Genomic DNA, 23,385 nt, shown 5'->3' on the forward strand with positions numbered 1-23,385 from the left:
AGAGAGAGAGGCAGATTTTAGTGCTGAGTCACAGCAAGGCTGCTACTGCTGCTGCATCACCCTCCCCCACACTTGAACCACACAGCCTGGCTGACTGGCTTCATCCCTCATCCTGCCTTCTTTCTCTTCGTACACACACCATCCCCTCTCTGTACACCCCGTGGAGTGTGTTCCATCCCTGCCTCCCCTTCATCTTTAATGTCATGTTTTCTATCTTAGTAAAATACGTCCTCTCCGGATCTTTCACACCTCTTTGTCTGTTTTTAGCTCATGCCTATTGTTTTTTTTTTTTTTGTTTTGTTTTGTTTTTTTGCCTCGTCACTTTTTCACAGCTCACCCCCATCGTCTTCTTCTTCTCCCTCGTTTCCTCCAGCCTCCCACCTAGCCTGTGAAGTTTAATTAAGAATAAAATCAGTCAGACAGGGCCAGAGAGATCAGAGTGCGCGAGCTTGTCTGCTACAGGGTTGATAATGCTGCAGCTAATCTTCTCCTCCACTTGCTGTGTTTTGCTCTTTGACCGTGAGACAGAGCACAGCTAAAGCTGAGTTCCCCTTGACACACATACACACACACACCTCATTGCAAATACCACTCTGACTTCAAGTCATCTTTTGAAAAGTTAGACACTTTCTTAAATCTCTGGAAAAAAGTGAACACTGAGCTTTAATGGGTAAAAAGAAAAAGAAAAGGGCGCAAAGACTTCATTCTGTCAGTGCCAATCTTCATTTAATTTAATCAGCATCTTGCTGTACCATCACAAGGCACCATTCTGTAATAATAAATGACAGTGACTAACTCACTTCCAAATCCACAAGCCAAAGAGCCGTGAACCTGCAGTATTAAGACTTCATCACATTGTTCAATCTGGAGCTGTTCTGCGGAGGATAAACTGTGGAAGATAAGCAGCACAAAGCCAGGGGGATCTTTCCAGCAATAAGCTGACAACGCCTGGTTCAGACAGCTGATAACCTTGTTAAACAAAAAAAATACTGATTTAAAATTCTCACTCTATTATTAGAATAGCATTAAAAATTGGGCTAACCTGAATCCAGTTTGAATAATGTTCTCTCATAAATCTGGTACTTAGGGAGAAAGAAAAAAATAGGTATTTGTGTCTGACTATGCTGAGTCATTGGAAGACGTTTTCAGCTATTTCTAGGTCTGGGTAGCATCTGTAGCATTTGTGTCTCCTAAAATTAAAAGCATAAATGTAGGAGGATGTTATATTTACATTTAAGAAAAAAGAAGATAACATGAAACACAAATGTTAGGAAATGTTTTCTATTTTTAACCCTGTGAAGTCCAACACATCGAAAAATAGCCAGAAAATTCAACATTTTTGTAACTGAGATGTTAAAGAAACCTTTTAACAAAATAAAATACATAAAACATTTTACATCTGTGGATGTAATGGCACCATCATTTCATCAACTGTATGGCATTCTTCATCAGACACACACAGAAACTAACTGCAGGGAGCCACAGCCCTGTTTTTGTACAGTGTACAGGTTTGTTTGTTCTGCAATTTCCTGTAGCATTTCATCTGTGACAAACTGTTTGACATACATGTATGGTGTCCAGTTACACCTGTCATCTGTGCCCTCTTCAACACATGCAATGAAATTTGCAGATGGAGCTTGATGTGGTATTTTTTTCCTTTTTGCGTTGCCTTTCAATAACTTGTTTCTGATTGTGTCCTGTGTTGCTGTGTTGTGTACATTATTTAGACATACAGAACATGTATTTGTTGCAAAGTGCTTGTTAATTAAGCCACCCAGCATGAATAACCAAGACTACATGCACATTACATTAACATTTAGTTATTTGGAAGACGCTTTTATCCAATGCAATTTACAAGTGAGGTACAAAGCAAGCAAATAATTAAGCCAAGGAGACAAATTTTAAAGTAAAGTGCTCTGAAAAGAGGTGGTTCAGTTTATTGCGGTATAAGTAGAAGATTTTTTATTTTAGTTTTTCTTTTTATTGCAGAGAAAGGTTTGGAAGACTTCTGTTATCAGAAATTTTTTTGTAATTTAGAGTAAGGCAGCTGAGCGTGCAGAGGTGGGTAGATCGTAACCACAGACCCCACCTCACCTCTTTTGAGGTTGAGGGGACCACAAGACAGGACTTGCACTCATTTTGCATGCAGGGCAGAGTAAGTGAGAGGGATTGTAGACCAAGATGAGGGATTCAGCTAAGCCAGTGCTCTTGAGTTGACCACTTTGTAGGCAGGGGTCAGGGCATTGAACATGATCCAGGCAGCTACAGGAAGCTAGTGCAGAGATCTGAAAAGTTTTGTAACGTGTGTCCATTTCGGCTGATCAAAAATGAGACGTGCTGCTGCATTATGGATCATCTCGAGGGGTTTGATGGTGCATGTTGGTAACCCTGTCAGTAAGACATTGCAGTAGTCGAGTAGTTGAATTGTACATTACATACTGAAATATAAAGGCTGACACTGACTATTTTACGAGTAAACTAGTACAAGTTAAATACTATTATTCATGCATGAAACTTAATGAATACCTCATAAACAAGAGCCCCGTAGCCAAATTGTTACTGTGCATGCACATAGTGAAACTGCAGCTTCCTCAGAGGCCTGTAGCCCTCAGTTTGAAACCCATTTTCCTTTGTATGGATCCTGCACAGTTTCTGTTACCTCCCCTGAATCAGAATCCCAATCCTCCGCTTCCACCCATCTCTAATTTGCTTTATTATACACCTGTAAAATTGTTTTAGTGCAGACTGAATAAATGTGGGACCTGTTGATTCATTCTCCTCACTGAGTCCACATGGGCACACTTCGGAGCACACACACATACCTTCCCAGTAGACATACATCGAGTCACACTTGCACTCTCTTTTCTTCTCCTCTGGCTCTCCTCTCCAAATGGATTTTTCATGCAGCGTTATCATTATCATTAATTTAGGAGACAGGTTCGCTTCAGAGCAATTGAAGACACATTTGTTACTGTGCCAAGTAGAGGCAGGCGCCTGGAGGAGAAAAGAGGGGGGACATTCCCACAGATGACTCAGAGAGGACATGTGAAATTATAAATCAGCCTCTTTTTATATGTTTGTCTCAGTAATTGATTTGAAATACCAATACCATCTTTCATCTGGGCAAGGACTATTTGCATTATTTGCACTACATTATGGTATGTGGAAATGTAAATGATCAGTAAAACTTCCATGATCACATTCAAATCTAGAGGTCTCTTAGCTGCTTCAACTTCTACTTCCTGTATAATGTTTTACAGTGCCTTTTTCCCTTGGATCTCTAGTGACTTCCTGGATCGCTAATGATTTGGACTAATTTTTGGAGGTCAGCCACTTCTGGAGAGGTAAACTATCCTTCTTCTTCTTCTTCATAGTGTTTCTCATTGTGGAGCTGTGGAGTCCTAGATCTTTAGAAATCGCTTTGTAAACTTTCCCAGACTCATCGAGGCACTTTTTTTGGATGTAGTAACTAAGAGGGCAAATACTTTTCCCAAAAGACCCATTTGGTGTTGCATCACCAATTTATTATTATTTTGCTTTAAATAAGCACAATCATCTTTGAAAACAAGTATTTTGTGTTTGCTCAGGTTAAAGATCTGGGGCAGGTTAGTCTGAGACATACAAAACAAAAGAAGAAATCAGCAGGCTTGAATATTTCTTTACAACACTCTAAATAGAGACTGCAGAGACTATATTGCAGCTGAACACTGTTGATGTATACCCTACACATAAAATAGGCTATCGCCCATGCTAATAACCACCCAATGCATAAGAAAATGTACAGTGAAGCACTATGGAACAAGAAAATAAACTATGTCAGACATTGGATACACAGGATCAATCCACTGTTCCTATTTTGCCATTATGTATTTGTGAGCAGAAAAGAAGAAATGTCTATGACAATCCTTGTTTAAAATCTTTGTGGTAAAGCATCTACTGATGGAAAAATCTGTACTTACACTTTAAGTATTAAAACATTTATTTTCATTTTGTTTTACTGTAAAACTCAAACAAGGAGATGACGTCAACTTTGCCTGATTAGTAATCCATTTCTGCGTTTCCCAGTCACATCAATCAGTGAAGTTTGTTTATGCATCGTGGTAAAAAAAAAAAACCTCTATGATAAAACAGATTGCTTTAATAATCATCTATACAGTAAGAGTGCTTTTACAGGGGTGGGGCTGGAGGGATGATGAGGGGTGGCACAGGCCACCCCCACAATCTGATTGGCCATCCCCGATGCCAGCCCTGAGTCAGAAGGTGTTTTTGCTGGCTAATGATTGTAAATGATGTAGAACCTTCAATCACAAGGAGAACTGGCCACATTTAAATAAAACAAATTACTTTCATTATAAATAATGAAAATAAATACAGAATTTATTTAGAATTTTGTAGCAGCACATCTCTGGATGGACGTTTTACTTCTCCCCTGGCGTTTATGAATATCTGCTATTAAAAACTATAGCTATCTATCTGTTCTATTTCAACAAACGTAAACATGCATGTTTGCCATATTTTGTACATTGAACAAACAGTTTTTATCCATAAAAGTTTTCAAGTTGAACTGTGGCCCCCCATTAAAACATTCCTAGATACGCCCCTGGTGTTTTTAGTTTGAACAGATGTCTTGTGAAGAGTTTGAGACTTACAATAAGCCTTGAGTCCAGATGAGCCTACATAAACCAGCAGGTCCATATTAATACATCAAAAAGTGATCCAACCATGAATAATTCATATACAATCTCAGTAAATCTAGCATGCCTGTGGTAGGGTGTGAAACACACAGCAGCATCTTTTCAAAACATCTCAAATACTCCGTTTTGTTGCCAGAAGTGCAGCTGCCCCTCACAACAAAGACTTTGTGAAGTCCCTCTCCCCCTTTCTCTCTCCTTCTGACAGATATCTATTAAAAGCTGTTGCTGACGTCAAAAGTGTCCGCCATCTTTGACTAGAGCTGCGCTGCGTTCCCCCCCCATTGAAGAAGAAGTGAGGAGGACTCGGGCGACGCGCAGTGCCTTTGCAGCATCCCAGTCATATACAGAGAGAGGCTGCTATCGGTTAGCTGTTGATATACGCACACATTTCCTCCCATACTGACTGCGGGCCACCGAGGACACACACAGGTAAGACTGAAGACGGTTCCTACTACGTTTATTTGACATTTTCTTCTTCCTTATCGAGCTGCTCTGTGTGCAGTGAAGCAGCAGATGTGTGTTATTTGTGAAACCAGCGATGGATGTGCGTTTTTCCACCAGCCTGAGCGAAGCTGACGCAAACGCCCATTTGGTTTTTTCTTTTTGGGGAGGTTTTCTTCTTGGTATGGGGATCGTCCGCAGCATTGTTAGTGGGAAAAGAAGGGGGGAGGCAAGAAAAGAAGGCAATGAAGCCGATCCGTGACCTCCCGGGGCTGTTAAATCTCCAAACGCGCAGCTGAGAGGATGGATGCGGTGCGGGATGATGCGTATATTCAATGTGGGCGTTTTCGGCGTTTCAGCACCGTGGACAGCGCCACAGAGAGGGACAACACACGGCACGTCGAGTTAGCGTCTTAAAACGTGACACAGGATGCTGTAGCCACATTTCTCTGTGACATTTTAGAAGGGGTTGTTTTCATCATGACTGAGAGCCTCGTCCCGCACCTCAGAGCTGAGAGATGCAGGCGTGAAGCAGTCTGTGACACGCATGTCAGGCAAACCGAAATCAACATCCCCGAGTGTTGGAAGAAGACTCAGGTGACTGCGGTGGAGGTGGATTGAAAGGATGTCATGCAAGCTCATAGTAAACTGCGCCATGGTGAAGTCGGTGGGAGGAGGGTGACGGACATAAACAGGAGGGGGGGGGGGGGTGCATGATCCAGCTCCGTGAATGCGTCGCTTCTTTTTCTTACGCAGTCTTTGCATCACAGGCGGATGAATCCCCCCGCCACGTTTACGTGACATGAAGGGAGCTCGAAAATATCCCGGTGGTATAACGGTGGGTGGGTGTGGGGATGGCTGAAGGGAAATAAGGGAGAAGAGCTCCGGGGAGGAAACCCGCGCAATCACACCCGGCGCCCCTCCAACCACACACAACCGCTCCTTCCCCCCCCCCCTCTCAGTGTCCCATCCATCCAGCCGTCTCCGCGTCTCCGTGCGCGCCACTGCCACTGAGCCCCGCGCGCGCTCGCCTGTCAATCCCGCATGGCGCACAGCGGCTGCGTGGATTTCCACAGGACGCAAAGTGGGAACCAGCTCGGAGTGCTGCATTTGTGATGCAGCATACACACACTACGTGCAGAATACTGCTGCGATGCAGCAAGTGTACGGCGTTATTTTGAAAAGCGCGCAGGATCTGCGGAGACCGTGCTCCTGCTGCGTGTCATGACTTTCCCAAATTCCATTTCACGGTCTTATTTATGCTGTGTGAACGGATGCTGTGCTGCCTGTCACTCACGGCGCACATTACCATGGCTGATGTGAGAGGTACCAGAGCATCGTGATGCAGGAAGAGAGCCACACTGTTGGTTATCCCGAGGTTCGACGATGCGGCACATCACATATTGAAGTCGTGATGGTCTCTGGCGCATCTAAAATTATTTTAGGGTAGCTTAAATATTGGCAGGCAGGCTGACTGATGATCACTGACAAATGTTGTCACTCAAGGGTTGATTGATTTTAGACTTTACCTCACATCACATTCCTTTAATGAGTCTGTAGTGATCATAGATGACTTATATTTTTCCTTTTTACATTTTGAAGGCAGAAACAGATAAATATAAGTTCATTTGTAAAGGAAGACCCCACAGCCTTTGAGCACTGACAGCTGTGGATTCATAACAATGACAGATGACACCCGACAGTACAAAGAGAGCGCAGTAAAGTCCCCCAAGGGTGCTCTGGTTGCCATGACCGCCATACCATATCACGATCTGCGGCTTGCACTGTTTGGACTGCAGAGAAAGCTAGAGAGAAGGAGAGGCAGAAACTGTGAGGGGGTGGTGGGAGGGGGTGTCAACCCTGTGCTGCACACACTGTGAAGGGGCTCTCTGGATAAATGGTGACTCACAACACAGTCACCATTCGCTGATTGTTGCTGAGAAACACCCTGGCTGCTGTTCATTTCACAGCAGCAGTGTTACGCCTTGGCTGTGCTGCACTGCTCTGAAATGGAGCTAAAGCCTCGCTGATCGGCGCTGGTGAATGCAGAGAGGAGAGGCTGCGCATTGCGTGTTTCGGTGCAGGTGTAGCTCTAATTTGTTTACATTATGTAGATCAAAGATTTTAAGTAATAATCAAGCCACGAAAAGCAGGAGAAAGGCAGTCCAGTGTTGTTTTTCATAGCTTGAAACATCCTTGTTAGGCCCAACCTCAGGTTTACTCATATAAACTACTGAACAGATGTTGTCAGCCTCATGCTACAGCCACAAAAAACATTTCACATTGGCCCTAAATGAAATGAGTCACATGTTTACAACCAGTCTGAGGCATGTTTGGCATTCCTCTAGACTCTTAATGATATGAACATGAATTACTGCTCAGGCGCTGAAAAGAAGTGGAGAAAACATGTTTTTGCTATTATTTTCATAGTAGGGGATAGTCCTCTGAAATGTTGTTGCTAAACATCTTGTACCTTCTCTATTGTGTAGCTTTTACCACATGGTGGTTGCAGTGTCTCACTTCACGTGTCACTCTACTTGAGTGAGTGATCAGCAGGTTCAGGTGCAGGAAAACAAATAGATAAATTAATATTAGAGTCTGAATCCAGTCTGGAGCTGGAGATAACTGCTCAAGTTAGAGATTGTAGAAGTATTGTAGATTAATTGCCCAAGGGTATTTGCCCTTGAGCAAAGAACTAGTTCCTACTCTCGCTTTAGTAAAGCGCTCTGGATAGGTAGTGCGAACTACACGCCTACTGCGGTTGCTTCTCTTTGTCACGGTGCAGTTCAGGAATTAGCTGCATGACAAACAAAATCATCCTCGTGTGTTCGGCGGACCTTGTTCTGCTGTTGTTGCAACTCTGAGATGTCCCGAATGAGACACAGTGGTGTGTAGTGGTGTGCTGTTGTTTGTTTCTATTATTTTTCTTAATAGCAAAGCCTATTCTGGGTTCGTGGTGCCAATCCAGAGGAGATATGGCTGTTATAACAAGGCATTATGAAAAATCACAAAACTGGTCATTTACATTTTAGGATATTTTATTTTGCGTTCACTGTGCTCCGGAATGGAAAATGTATTTGCATCCTCATTTCAATACAGAGTCTATTGCATGGTTTTACCCTTGAAAATAACATTGTTTTTAATCAAATATTTACACAAATCAGAAAATTAGATAAAGCAAAACTGTAAAACAGATGACAGAAACATAGACCCTGTTACATATGGTTTTTTTATGCAAAATGCATCTCGTGCGAACAGATCAAAGGTGGACAGCACTAATTGCAAATATACACAACCACCACGCAAGGTTGAGATCCAGTCACTTGTGATGATCCAGTATGCATTTAAGTACTTATCTTTTATAGTATAAATGCTAATGTGTATTGACAATATATGAAGAGTGATGTGGTGAGGGATGTCTTGGCAGTCCACTTCCACTATCGCCCAAGATGCATTTCAAAATCAAGTGTGAACAGGCTTGTAGGAAGATGAAATAAATTTGCTAATGAACTTAATGTAGGTAGCATTAATCTGCATTTCATCAAGGAAATGTGATTCTACTCTCATGTCTCACTTTAGGTTATGTTTAGTAAGCTAAGTTTACCAGTCACCAGGCTGTTAGCATAGCTTAGCACCAAGAGGAGACACTTTTCTTGGCTCTCTTGAAACATGGCAAAATCAGCCTAAAGCACCTCTAAAGCCCACAAATGAACACATCATGTCTAATTTGAATAACATATTGAAAAGCTGAAAATGTAAACGATGATGATGGTGATATTTGGACAGAGTCTAGCCAGCTGTTCCCTCGCTTCGATTAAGCTAAGCTAACGGGTTGCCATGAGTAGCTTCATATTTAGCATACAATGTAAAGAAGCAATTTTGGGAAATGGTACTGCACAAAATATCAAGCAAAAAGAGAAATCTGAAGACAAAGAAAAGCGTGTTTACGTCCTGCATGTGATCGAGAGCTATATAAAAGCAGTGGCTAAGTGGCAGTGAAAATGGCAGCCTTGAAAAGCAGTGTTGAGCTTTTTTGTGTCCAGTCAGCCCCCGTGGGACTACCTCTCACTTTCTCAGGGACACTCTGCATGTAAACAAAACCAGAGAAACAAAATGGCCGTTCCCGAGGCCGCGGCAGTGTGGCGAGAGAAGACACAGTCATGTGTTCCTTTCCTCACTAACACACATCATAAAATATGTGTTGCTTTTATTAGAAAAACATACATTGTTATTGGATTAAATTGTATTCAGCTGTGCTGTCATTTCAGTATTTGAGATGCTGCATTTTGCAAGTTTTCTTCTACAGTTGCCTCTTTGCATTATGTAGGTTAGTTAAATCGTAGTTAATGTAGATATGTCACAGACATGAGCAGCAGACTTGTCAAGAATCCTTTCAGTGCTTGCACAAAAGAATCTAAATTTAGTTTCATTTGTCTTACCTGAGTTGTACTGTTTCACAGAACTGATGACAGCAACACAGTTAATATTGTCTCCCAGGGGGTGCTCATGCTTTTGAAGCTTTTCTGGGAGTGATTTTTTTTATTCCTCCATGATTTTACCTTTTAAAAGCACTTTTGTGAGACAGTGGCCTCTGAAGCCGATCCACCCGGCTGTCATACGCTGTCATCATGCTGCCATCTGTCTTCTCTTTCTCGCTCTCTCAGGGTTACATTATTATTCTTTTGATTAATGAAGTGACTTTAGGGTGAGAAAATATAACTGATTCGAACGGGAAGGAGAGAAGGAAGCAAGTGAGATATATATGTAAGTGAGAGAACGTGCCAAAGTGAAGGACTGCTAGGTTGGACCCTTTGAAGAAAAAAGCTCAAGGACTTTTTATGAGAAAAAATGGCATCCATGTCCCACATACAGATGGATGCTGTTATTAAGTATATATATTTTTGAACCATAGCTAACATGAATTGTAGATGTTAGATTTTATTACGGCAAGGTGATATTTTGTAGAACAATCACTGAGGATATGGATATGATGCAGCCTTCAAACTGATCAGCGTTGACCATTTCTTTTGTAGTATTATATTATAGACCATCATTACACAACTAAAAGCTCTTTAGAAGTATGCATAGACATATTTTCTGTGCATCAGTGAAGCATAAAGTCACCAATTAATCTGCTCGGGTCAACATGAATACTCTCTCCATTTTCTACTTTAGATAGTACTATGTGCTCAGGTGCAGGGACAATGTACAGTATCAGACTTGTGTAAACACAACAGTTTGTGGCGGTTGTTTTTGTTCAAGCATCACTGGAGTGTGATGTGGCGATGCTGTTGCTGTAGGTCTGTCAGTTGGACTGGGTAATTTATGATGCTGCAGTGCAGCTGACTGGGGCTTGTTGGGGCTGGTTAGCTTCTGAAACGCTTTCACATCAACCTTGTTTAGAACGATATGATCTTTTTGTATGTTTACAGCCTGGTAGATACTGTTTAAGATGTATTGTTTTGTGTGATTGTCTTGTGACATTATACAGAAAACAAACTACTACTGTAATACAGTATGAAGACTGCATGCATTATAATAATGCATAACGGCATGCATGTTGTGACATGTTATGTATTATGCATCTGATTTGGTTTTGTAATGATTCTGTTTTGTAGCTACACGATCACTGCACAGGCTATCAAACCTGTCAATTTTTATAGATGTATATGTACTCTGGTTAGGATAAACCATAAATTGATGCCATTAAAGTTTACTGACCAATGCTAAAAGTCAAATATGATAGTCTTCCTATTAGATTTTATTATACTATACTATAAGAAGTATTTTAGTACACTGAATCTTTTGAGGTTTTTGAACCAAAAAAGCAATTCAAAAACATAGTATGTAGCATTTTCACAGTTTGTTTATTTTATAGCTCAGACAATCAACCGACTGATCAATAGAAATAACTGTTAAATCCAACTATAAAGGGAGTAATGAATATATCATTTATGTTAGAAAAAGCTAAATTTATTTTGGAATCTTTCATTTTCAGATTTCAAATTTGTTACATGTTACAAGTTTAGTTGCATCTAGTTCAACATTTTGCTGCACATAATATGTGAATTAAAGATAAGACAAAATATCCACAGACACAAATATTACAGTTCTACAGTGGCCTAAAGACATAAAAAATGCAGCAGAGGTGTGATAATGTGATATTTTTATGATGGGTGTATTCTTTCATAAGGTATTTCTCATCCTCTAGGTGCACCTAATTGCTTTGATTGTCATTGTTTTTATGCCTTCTCAAATATTTAACAGGCACTTCTATGGCACCGAAGTGGCAAGGCTACTAAAACCCATGATCATGAATGAAACTGAGACTAATTTGAGCACAATGAATGTATCCTGTTGGACTGTGAAAAAAACCTCTGGGGATCACTGATTGGAATTCTTTGCCAGTCTCGTGTCATAATAGCCAACTGCATAAATATGCTTAATGCCAAAAGGCTGTGACCAAAAGGGTAATGAAAGACATCAATATTGATTAAGACATAACAGTTTGATGGTGTGTTACTGCAAGATAGCCAAAACATCAGGATTTCTGCCTCGGCACACTGCAGCTGGCTCGATTTGCCGGGAATACCATCAAACAGGCAAATATAAAAAAGGACATCTGCTGTATTTTTCACCCGGAGTGCTTCCCCATCCTGCTGCCTTGACATTTATTATGTCGTAAAACACAAGAGGTTGTGCTTCTAATTTAAAACAGGTTGCAGAGAGGCCTGAATAGAAATTGCTTGGTTGATTGTTGCACCAGCAACCCTCTAACCCCAACCCCCACCCCATCTGAACACATCCTACTTTCACTTTCAGCTTTACTGCCCATGAGCGCCCCTCCTTGTCATGTTTTGCTTGTCAAATGTCATATCTCCACGGTCCTCCAGCAGCTAAAATGTCATCTGTAATATCAGAACGGTAGTAAATGTGCTAGTGGGTGCTGCCAGGAGTAAGCAAATGATGAAACTAGAACCCTTTCCACCCACAGAGATCAGGAAGGTGGTTCATAAGAAGCCATGCAGCTGAGCACCGCTGTAGAGCAGGATGGGGACACAGACAGTCTTAAATCACCAGACTCGCCCTAGTCTTCACCCTCAGACTATCTGGTTTTTATTAGCAAATGTAACACGACCTTCAAGAAACAACAAGTAGGATGATGACATTGTGTTTGTCGAAGTGCTGCATGATAATGGATCAAGTGCAGGACATTTTTACTGTATGTTATGTAGACCTGGGAGTTTCCAGAAAGCTGTAAACATGATCCTATCCCAGAAACACGTTCTTGTTCCATATTGATGAGGAACAAATACATCTGAAGTCCAACTTGACCAGCATCAGCTCCTGAAAAACTTAAGAAACCACAACGTTTGGGTCCAACAGTAATTCTCCCCAGTCTGCTGTTCCCTAACCTTTACTACAATGGATGTGGATAAAATATGTCCAGGATTTGTGTTGTATAACATGCCTTGTACTGTAGGATGCTGGTACATTATTCTGGAGTGTTAATATAACTGGACATAGATTTCTGTAACAGACATTTCTAGACAGTATAAGTTATTGAGCACACAGCAAAAACAGGCTAAAAGATTAGTGATAAGCACTTTAATGCATTTATTTTATCCAGAATTATTGTAAATTGATCAAATAGTTATTGTGTTACCTTTACTTCCTTTACTGTGCTTTACTCTGGATTTACTCTGAACTGTAGCACACCTTCACTTTCTTAGTGAGGTGATAATGCAGGAGATTTTGAACTGTTATCCTCAGTCTGAAGCAGGTTGCCTGCACTGTTACTGTATAATCCTCCACCTGGGATCTTCTTTAGCCATGTATTTCTGAGATGTGAATGGTTACACTGGGACCAGATGAATAAGTGATGTGGCCTTGGACTTGTCAGGTCAATAATGCATGACTTTCTTTGTAGAGCAGGCCACTGGGATGTCACCAAAGCACTTAATGCGAAGTCCTCTGTAGAAACATCGCTGCAGCTGTAGTGACACTTGGCTTTGTTGTGTAATGTTACATCACTCTTGTTATTATTGAGGCTTGCAGTGGTTCCTGGGAGGGTCACTCCATTGTCTTGTTATGGTCAGAAAGTGTTGAAATCTCCAGAAGAAAAAGATTGTCACTTGGACCCCAACAGCTTTTACAGCATAAGATAGCACTTTGTTATTTTAAAGGAAGCACCCACTCAGTCTATTTCATTTCAAAGCTTTTGTCACTCCAGTCTTCTGTAGGGGGTGATAACAGCCCTTCCAGGTGAATGACTGCAGAAACCCTCACATTTAATGTTGATTCGTGGAACAACATTTATTTCTACAAGGGCAATTCACATCAATCTTTCTTCTGTTAATGGTCCAAGTGTGATAGAAACTCTAATTTCAAACTGCCTGCCCTCAAGATGACCTATAAGTCATTGTAGTATGAACACAATTTAGCGCTGAATTTGTTCACATAATAGGCTAGAAAATGGAAAATGTGCAAAGCAGGCACTGTTTCATCTTTGTCAGCTTGAGAGATATTTGTACAATTGCCTGACCTTATGAATCTCACTTGACTGATGTCTCACAGCTATTGAACATGTTGATGGATAAACACTCATCAGGCCTCACATTTCCCTCAAAGATCTGTGGTTCATAATAAAGAAAAACGTTTGATGCAGAGACACAGATGGAGCGTCTGAAGCTGGAAAGCAAACAAAATGGCAGCCGACACACATTCACACATAGTGAGAGCAAGAAAAGAGAGAGAGACACACATCCATCTACAAAACACTGAAAAACAAAGATCTCTTGTCTTTTCTGCTACAAGAACAACAAAGCCCTACAGTGACTTACCCTCACGCAGCAATTTATCCCATATCAATATGTCCATCTTACTCAGACAAACACTAGGCTGTGAAAAGTTCCATTGCACATATTGCACAAAAGTCGACCCGGTTTATCACTTTTTTCTTATGAATTGCATTGTGACTTATTAAAATGAGCAGTAATATGTGTGTATTACAGTATTCTACAGTGTTGACAATCTCAAGTTATACTTCCTGATAAACAGTGAGTTTAGCTTTAGGTTAGTTGAATGTGATGGGTTGATGGCCCAGTCTGGGCAAGAAAAAGGCATTGATGTTATGGAAATAAGGGTCTTTTCATATGTTTTGTTATTGTTCCCATGGTGATTAGACTGAAGTGTCTCCTGAGGTACTACTCTGATAAGTGGATAGATGGAAAGAGATCTACTGAAGAAGGAAGGTTGTTCATAAACATTTAAGTTATTTTTTGCTCCACAATTTGAAGTACAGTGTATAAATGTAGGCATTAACCATATGTTATTTTACAAACAGTTATTCCAATTTCTGCTGGTATAAAGCACAGTGTTCAGATCTACTCCAAGAATAGCTTTGAAGCGTATCCCCTTTTTTAGCCTCAGAAATTAAACAATGCTGCTAGTCAGCATACCTCTCTGACACAGTTGTTGAAACAGCATAGATGCAATAAATTGTGTCTGTATGCCTACATATACAGGACAGTACTTACTTAGTCCAGCATGATACAGCCTAGTTGTGCGATTGTAATAACTGAGCACGATTCTTTCCCCTCTTTGAGCTTTCCTCTTTCTGTCCTTTATTACCTTCATGTTGAGTGCAGGTCAAAAGGTCATAGTGCTTAACATTTCCTGCCATAAATGTCAGCATCAGTGTAACACACGATGACAGGGTGACTCAGGAGCAAAGGACGTGGTTGAGTGTCAACACACAGACACACAAAGGGAGATTTGTTTATAATGAACAATGGAGAAATAAACAGTAGCTGTTTCCTACATACACATAGTTCCTCCAAATCCTGTTTGTTCCTCTATGGAATGAAGGCACCTGAAGACACGCGTGTGGCACAGGTTTTGTCATATTAATCTGTGCACAGAATTCAGGCTGGGATTTGGGATTACACAGTAACAAGTGATAATCATTATTGATAGAATTAAGTAATACGGCTTCATGGGAAATTGTTATCACCTAAGAATTGGGTTTCAGTACAACTAAACTGCAAGCATTATTATGTTTTTGTAGTGAATGTAGTGTTTTTTGAACAATTAAGCTCCACGTTTAGTAACTGAAAGCGAGTCACAAACAGATGGGTGGGTGGGGGGGGTTGGATGCTGAGGAGTGGCAAATCACACACCTGGGAACATTTTATTGATTTGTTCATTGCAAATGTATTTTTCTAATCTTAATAGAAAAAATTACCAGTTGCAATTATGTTCCTTGCAAAAACATATTTGTGACTGGAGTTTAGTTGTGTAATTGTATGTAGGTTGAGTTGCATAGTAGCTTATTACAATGAATATTTACTTTATAACTTTGTTGCCTTTAACCTGTTGCTGTTGTTTATTTATACTGCACTGCACATGTTTAACACTTGTTTGATTAGTGTGCAAATACTTTCTGCTGAGGACAGTTTTCTGGCAGGCGTTACTTATCACATATTAGAAGCCATTCTTCAAATAGATTAACAATTCATGATGTGTCCAGTCAGATGTTTATTATCCTCCCCCAAACTGCTGACAGCCAGAGGTGTCTGTGAGTAATTAAAAATTAAGTATGTCTCAGATGGGCTTCCCAACATTTAATCCAATGGGAATCTCCAGACAAATTAATGTCCTTTGAGAGGAAGCATTTCATGGATGACTGGACAGGCTGCTGGATAGAGATTCTGTAACTCAAAGGTCACCAGTTTGATTCTTGTAATGGAATTGAATCTCAGGAAGGCATTAAACTCTGTCAGATAGTCTCTGCCTGCTGTGTCACTGCATGTTGCTCTGAATAACAGTGGCTAAAAGGAGGCATGTTATATCAGTACCAGTGTATAGATTCCTTGTTACTTTTATGGGATTGTTCGTAAACAGTTGGTCTGGATGAGAATGTGTGCCGTGTAATGTTCCTCATCCGTTTCATAATCAGGGCTTTACTAATAAATACGTCTGCACTGAGGCTACAGTACATGCAGTGGTGAACATTACCATAATCCCTTCAGTTTAACTGTAACTTTACCAAGGCATTAAGTAAAAGGTCACTGCGGCCTGTTAAAACTTAATTGCCTGTATTTAGTTATGTAACTGGTCAGGCCAGCAATTATGCCCTTCTCTTGTTTTTGCAAGTCGGTCTGAAGGGTGTTTTAATTCAAACCCGATTCAAACATGAACTACTGGTCTGTACCATCCGGTCCGAGGTTTATATAACCCAACATGGTTTCTGTTAGTTGTGAAGCAGTGCAGGAGAGCAAGAGGAAGAGAGAGGGAGAGAAATGTGAGAAATGAGGGCGATGTCACTGTTTCAGATTCAACGCACACACTATCTGCAAAATAGTGGACGAGCTTTAAGGATATATACCTGTAGTATACTGGCCACTAAATGAATATGACAATAAAAAGAGCCTGATGGACTTGATCAATAGGGTGCAGCTGTTGATCTGAGAATAGACACGACTGAATCCATTTGCTGACATTAATGCAAATCAATTAATATATTGCACACAGCAGCTTTATTGACTGTGACATTGCTGTGGCAGTAAAAATGGCTTCATATCCTGTTTATGTGCCACAAGAGTAAGGCCAGTAGATGTTATTGTGAACATCTCCGGACACATGAGTGGGTGAAACAAACGCAGAGGGTACATCGGGACCTTTGAGCAGAATATCAACCAGGCTGCTTGCTCAGTCACCAGGATGAGACATGTCCAGGTGGGCGAAGCCGTCTGTCCAACATGACGCGCAGACTCTTACCATGTACGTGATGAATGTTTACCTGCTTTGGCTTTAGACTAGCTTCCCTCGTCATTTTGGTAATGGTGATGATTGTTGATCACAATGTGGTAAAGTGTAGTTGTGAATTGTAGTAAGTTGAACATGTTGGTCTCACTTTTGTCTCACGTCTTTGTAAGAAACAAATGTCTTATAAAGATAATCGTGTGTGGTCTCTCAGTATCTTTACAAGCAATGTATTTACTGTGCTACATTTACAGTAACCTTAGCTATCATATAATTGCTAAATTCTTGACTATGTACTCCCAATAACCCCTGTTTTTCAGGCTTACCAGGTAGCGCAAAATAACACATTCAGAAAACAGATGTACAGTTTCCTTATCAATCTGTAAAGAGCAAACTTATTTAAATCACCACTGCAAACCCCAGAGAACAATATCTGAGCCTTCCTGCCATTTGGCTCTCTGAGGGCTTTATATGCAGAAATATCCAAAACAATAACACAAAATAACCTACATCCTTTGTAGAGCTGTATTTTGTTGTATTGCTCCTACTAATGGCATTGTCATATTTAGGTGGTGATTTGAAGAATATTACTTAATGGTATTTACTTATATGTAGCACATTTAGTCATTCTTCTCTAAGGATATTAATGAAATAAATATGTCGACTATTATTTCAGCCCTTCAGCCTGTCGTTTTTCATTATTTAAACCTGCACAGTAAAGGATATTATCGTAGCCGGGTTACCTCTTAGCCAGAAAACTGTGGATAGGAATTACATCTGATTGTTGAGGGGTTTAAATAATTTGTCAAGTTAAACTTGGATACTAGTTTGTAATGATGTCTTGTAGACATATCCACTGATAATCTCTAAGTCATCTGACATGTTTAGAGTTTGCTCCTGGCAATCCCACATCTGGAGATGCCCACTTGTTTGGCTTGTGATACGAGCCACTCATGACCTAGAGAGGGGGAAAAGGATCACAGCTACAGGACTAACAGGCTGTTTATGCCTTTCTGTAGCTAATCCTTCAAAATCCCAGTCAACCCTGTCTGTCTGAGACAGGCATTCCTGTGCCTTTTCCCTTTGCATTCATTCCCCGACAAACAAACACTGCTGCTGCTGGAGCTTCTTAATCCTCTATTATAGCGCCTGCAGCAGTAAACAGAGACAGCAGCTCCCAATTGGCTACATTTAGGTTTTATTGGATTCATTCTTTGACTTTTATAAATATGATCCAATTTCATTTGTCCCATTTGTTGCATGCCATGCTATTTTGTTCTCTTATTTTTCCTTTCATTAAGGAATACATTTCACAGTTTGGGCCTTTGGCTTTGAGCTGCTGCTGCTGTTATCCAGCGAAACTTGATGCTTAGATAGGATAATAAAGATAGCATAAGATGATGGCAAAAAAGTGAGCCTTTGTGGCTATTTACATTCTTGTTAGAATCAGGCCAGCAGAGGCTGACGTGCTTCTGTATCAGTTGTTCTGAGAGCTCAGAGAGGTGGAGAGGGAAGATATTATCAAGTATAACATTGTGAGTTTGAATCCAGCATGCAGTAATTAGTATATGTTCATTTTTTGATAAAGCAGCAGTTAAACATGAACTTATCCAATTTTCCACTAGACTAGACTGCTTGGATTGACTTATTATCTAGCTATCTGTCCTTAAAGCTTGCTCTTGTCTTATGTCTTATCTCTCTTCCAGCCCTCCCCAGATTCCCACTAGGATCTTCTTTTCCCTGTTGGAGACCTTCTCCACCCCCCAAATCCAGCAGACATGGCAGATGACGCAGACATGCGCAATGAGCTATCAGACATGCAGCAACGTGCTGACCAGCTCGCTGATGAGGTGAGGACACCACACATACTGTATCAAAGAGATGTTTGCCCACACACATTTACGCATCACCTGTCATGCAACTTGAGTGCAGTCATATGCGTATGAATGAGGAGCAAATGCGTACTTTGAGTGCGTCTGTGTTCATGTGTAGGAATTTGCCACAGCCACAGAGTGTGTGTTCCCTCAGATGTCAGAATGACAGGGAGAAAGAGAGCAGGAGAGAGAGAGAACGTCTCAGTCATTGCCCAGAGCAGATGAGCCTAGACCCCTCCAGCTCCACATATGACTCACACTAGCACAGCCGAGCTGAATATTAAATGCTTGCACACACACATACAAGGACATAGGGCATGCACAAAATGGCGGCATCAGAATAACAGTTTTCGCCTCTGATGCACTGACTTAAATGAACTTTCAGCTCCACAGAGAAGATGACAGTTCGCATGATTCCCATTACAGATCAAAGAACATGACAGCAAGCGTTAAAATGCCAGCACAAGTGTATTTCGGTGGCCTGACTTCAGATGTAAATAGGGAAAAATGAAAACGAAGTGACAGATGAGTTGGAAAGGAGGAATAAATGAAAGAGGCTATATTGAAAATGGCTGCTCAAATCAAGTTTGTACCCCATTCGCTTCCTTATTCAACCCCCACTTTCTACCACCCCCACCTCTCTGGGGGATCAGTTGTGCTCACAGCAAGCACAGCAAGGCGAAGTCGTGTCATTGTAAGAAGGACAAGATATCACAGAGCGCCGTCCCTGCTGAGTGTTTCCAGCTAGCAAGCTGTGCTCTGCAGCATCACACTTCTTAAGAGAGGGTCACAGGAACATGCAGCTAAATATCAATCACCTCACAGGCTAAGAATAGTCATCCAACAGGAATAGAGTAGAGACAGCAAAGATGTATTAATTCATTACAAGACTGTAGTTATTTTACTGGCAGAACTATTGTATTCTTGAGTAAATCAAAGGTTGGTTACTATATCTCAAACATGCCTAAATGCCTCTAGAATGTAGTTTTGAACCCACACTCAGAATCATGTGCAATAAGCATCTGCTAGTGTGAAAATATACTCATTACTGCTTCTGTAAGATTTCCTCATAATCTCAGCCATATTCAATATTCAAAATGCAGACAGTCTCCTGCTGTACGTTCACATTGAGTTCATGTCGAGTTCGTTATGATAGGTGCTCACTTATGCTCAAGCCAATAAGCATTCATAGACACACCAGTGTGTATGTTTGTTTCCTATCCATTTTAATACATTTCCTGCCATACAGTACCTTTCAAAATGACTCTAGCTGATTAAAATGGTTCAGTGATCTCTAGTAGAAATTAAGTGTATTTGTGTGTGTTTTCTTTTTTTTCTACAGTCACTGGAGAGCACTCGTCGTATGCTGCAACTGGTGGAAGAGGTAAGAAAATACACATGCAACTCCAAATTATGGGTGGTGTAAACTTTCAGTTTAGAATTATAGTAAGATCTAAGCCAAAATATGACAGCAAGATTATAAAACTGTTGATGGAAGTTTATCATGTCTCAGATACACTTATTATATATACAAATTCCTCTGTATCAAGGATAAGGTGATATGTGTTCTCCCGCACGGAGCTTTAAGCATAAGGCAATTAAGTGCTGAAAAGAAAAACACTGCAGTACTTAGGTCTTTCCGTTTTATACCTATGAGATTTTATAATCGTGTTCCTGTCTTGTGGGCTAATCTTGTTACTATTATTGACATTTTCATTTAAACTGCTTCTGAAAGGGAACGCAAGCACACAGGGCAGGCTACCAATGGTCCTATTTTCCCTGTACAGTAGTAGTAACTCAACAGTTATTACACTTCTAAATAAGATCCATCACATTTTGTTGAGTTTACATTATTTTTCAAGCATTGTGAATGTGAGGGTGCCAGCATTACAAAGACACAATGTCCATGTTATTCTCTAACAAGGAACACAAGGAACTGAATGTGTGCTGGTACAGTACAGTACAAAGATGAAATCAGACGGTCTCCATGACAGAGGGATGTATGATTATTTTTGGAAGAATGGGGCCCTTTAATAATGAATGTAAAAAAGCACATTTTAAAGCTTAGTACCCAACATATGGTATCTTGATTTTTTTTGTTTGTTTGTTTAGTTTCGTTTCGTTTGGAGTTATGTACCAGATTATTTCTTAGCTAGGTGGATAGGTGCAGTTTTAAGTGAACAGGTTCCAGCCATCTCTTTGGCTTTAGCTAAGCTAGTCTTCTCCTGGCTCTAACTTTAAATATTATGGACAGTTGTGTGAGTAATATCAGTCTTCTTCTCTAACTTTCAAGAAAGCTAATAAGAGTCTTTCCCAGAACTGTTTTTTAACATATAATCTTATTGATAATTTTATCTGGACCTGTCTAAGATGACTATCAAGCTATTTCTGGGTAAGGTGACGTGACGTCACTTTATTATTTCTTAATAGGAATTAATCCAAAGTCAGTGTGAATAGCACATTGTAAGAAATGGACCAAGAGAGGATACACATACGCACACAGACACTGTAGATTTTTATTTGCATTTATAGCACTGCCAGTAAATAATAGTGTAATAACCTGAGTGTGAAAGACATAAAGAGAGACAGAAAGCCTTAGTAAGGCCAACAGGCAGGTGGTGGGAAGGAGGGAATAAAAGAGAGAGAATGACGGATACTGGAAGTCGCAGATAGCTGGGGGGTGGGGCTGTCTGACAAGCACCGGTGCAGATCTCAAGGTCATATTGATCATCAGTCACATCCAACCACACTCCACCCTGTGACTGTACTCTAGGCAGGAAGCATGTGAGGGAGAGGCACCTCCTTCGGGTTGGTTGAAAACATGGAGAACGAGATAAAATCATAGAAAAGAGCCTGAGGCGACTGAAAGATCTACAGAGTAAACAGAATAATTAAAAAATATCACAGATTAAAGACAGCCACAGCCAGCCTCTTATGGAAAAATGATTGTGTGAGATGATGTAGGACATGAGGAAGACAGACATATGAGGACATGGACGTGGAATTATTAGCACCCTTTTCTTAAAGAAAGAAAAACCCACAAAGGTCAATGAAATTACTTAAAACTGACAAAAGTAATTATAAATAAAAAATTACTAAAAATTAACTTGTGAAAATCGGACACTGCTTTTGAGTTTTGGTTCAACAGACGTTTTTAAAAAACAACTAATGAAATCGGCCTGGACAAAAATGATGGCACTCGAAAAGATATTAAATTATTTGACCACGTTAAACTAAGATGTCCTGTAATTGGCATTATAGGTGTTTTCAAACTTGTAAGCAGTCAGTCTGAAAAGTAGTCACTGTGCTGTTTGGTATCATAGTATTTACCACACTGAACATGGAGCACAGAAAACTAAAGAGAGAGTTGTCTCAGGAGATTAGACAAAAAGGATAGACAAACATGTAAAAGGTGATGTTCCTGTGACTATGGCTGCACATATTATTCAGAAGTTTAAGGTCCACAAGACTGTAGCCAACCTCCCTGGATGTTGCTGCAAAAGGACAGTCAATGGCAAATTGAAGAGACAGGTAATACAAATGGTAACCAAAGAGACACCTTTCAAAGAAATTAGAGGTGAACTCCAAGTTTAAGGTACATCGGCATCAGATCACACCATCAGGCACTGTTTGAGCCAAAGTGGACTTAATAGAAAATGACCGAGAAGGACTCACTGTTAAAAGCAAATCATAAAAAAGCAAGAAAACGCATATTGACAAACCACAAAGGTTCTGGGAGAATGTCCTCTGGACAGATGAGACAAAACTGGAACTTTTTGCCAAGTCACATCAGTTCTATCGTAATAGATGCAAAAATAAAACATACAAACAAAAGTACACTGCGCCTACTGTGTAACACAGAGGAGGCTCGGTTCTGTTCTGGGGCTGCTTGCTGCATTTGGCACAGGTGGTCTTAAATCTGTGCAGGGTACAATGAAATCTCATGTCTTTCAAGGTGCTATCTGGAGCTGCTGCCCTGTGTCAAAAATCTTGGTCTTTGTCACAGCTCATGGTCCTCCAACAAGATAATAACCCAAAACACAGCTAAAACACTGAAGAACAGCTAATAACAAAACATTGGACTATTCTGAAGTGCCCTTCTATAAGTCCCGATGTAAATCATATTGAACATCCGTGGGAAGAGCAGAAACATGCCATCTGGAGAAGACACCCTTCAAACCTGAGACAGCTGGTGCAGTTTGCTCGTGAGGAATAGGCCAAAATACCTTTCGGCAGGTGCAGAAGTCTCATTGAGAGTTACAGAAATCACCTGCTTGCAGTGACTGCCTCAAAAGGTTGTGCAACAAAATATTAAGTCAAGGGTGCCATCATTTTTGGCAAGGCCAGTTTCATTAGTTTGTTTTTTTAAAAACCTCTGTTGAACCACAACTCAAAAGCAATATCTGATTTTCATAAGTTAATTATGGGTAATTTTTTATTTATTATTACTTTTGTCAGTTTCAAGATATTTCAGTGACCTTTGTTGAGTATTCTTTCTTTAAGGGAAATGTGCCAATAATTTTGTCCATGTCTTTAGGTGTAGTTTAGTGATAACATAAGACTCCTCTCAAAATTTACCTCATCGTTCACTCTGAAAACCTGGTTGTGTT

The 23,385-nt window shown here is 40.4% G+C and overlaps 1 protein-coding gene across 2 annotated transcripts in view; it reads left to right on the top strand.

Annotated features, from left to right (window-relative positions):
• The first annotated feature begins 4,964 nt into the window (after positions 1-4,964).
• snap25a (synaptosome associated protein 25a) overlaps positions 4,965-23,385 on the top strand; it is a 30,120-nt gene continuing 11,699 nt past the window's right edge. Inside the window, exons 1-3 of one of the 2 annotated variants that reach the window (XR_003297529.1) lie at positions 4,965-5,123; positions 18,608-18,751; positions 20,118-20,159. Coding sequence is in view for 1 of the 2 variants with exons in the window: in XM_026340606.1 (XP_026196391.1) it covers positions 18,680-18,751; positions 20,118-20,159 (114 nt within the window). In the remaining variant the exon portion in view is untranslated. The remainder of the gene's footprint in view (positions 5,124-18,607; positions 18,752-20,117; positions 20,160-23,385) is intronic. The other variant, XM_026340606.1, reaches the window with a different exon arrangement.

The sequence above is a fragment of the Anabas testudineus genome, chromosome 24 (genome assembly GCF_900324465.2).
Source record: "Anabas testudineus chromosome 24, fAnaTes1.2, whole genome shotgun sequence".
Taxonomy (NCBI): domain Eukaryota; kingdom Metazoa; phylum Chordata; class Actinopteri; order Anabantiformes; family Anabantidae; genus Anabas; species Anabas testudineus.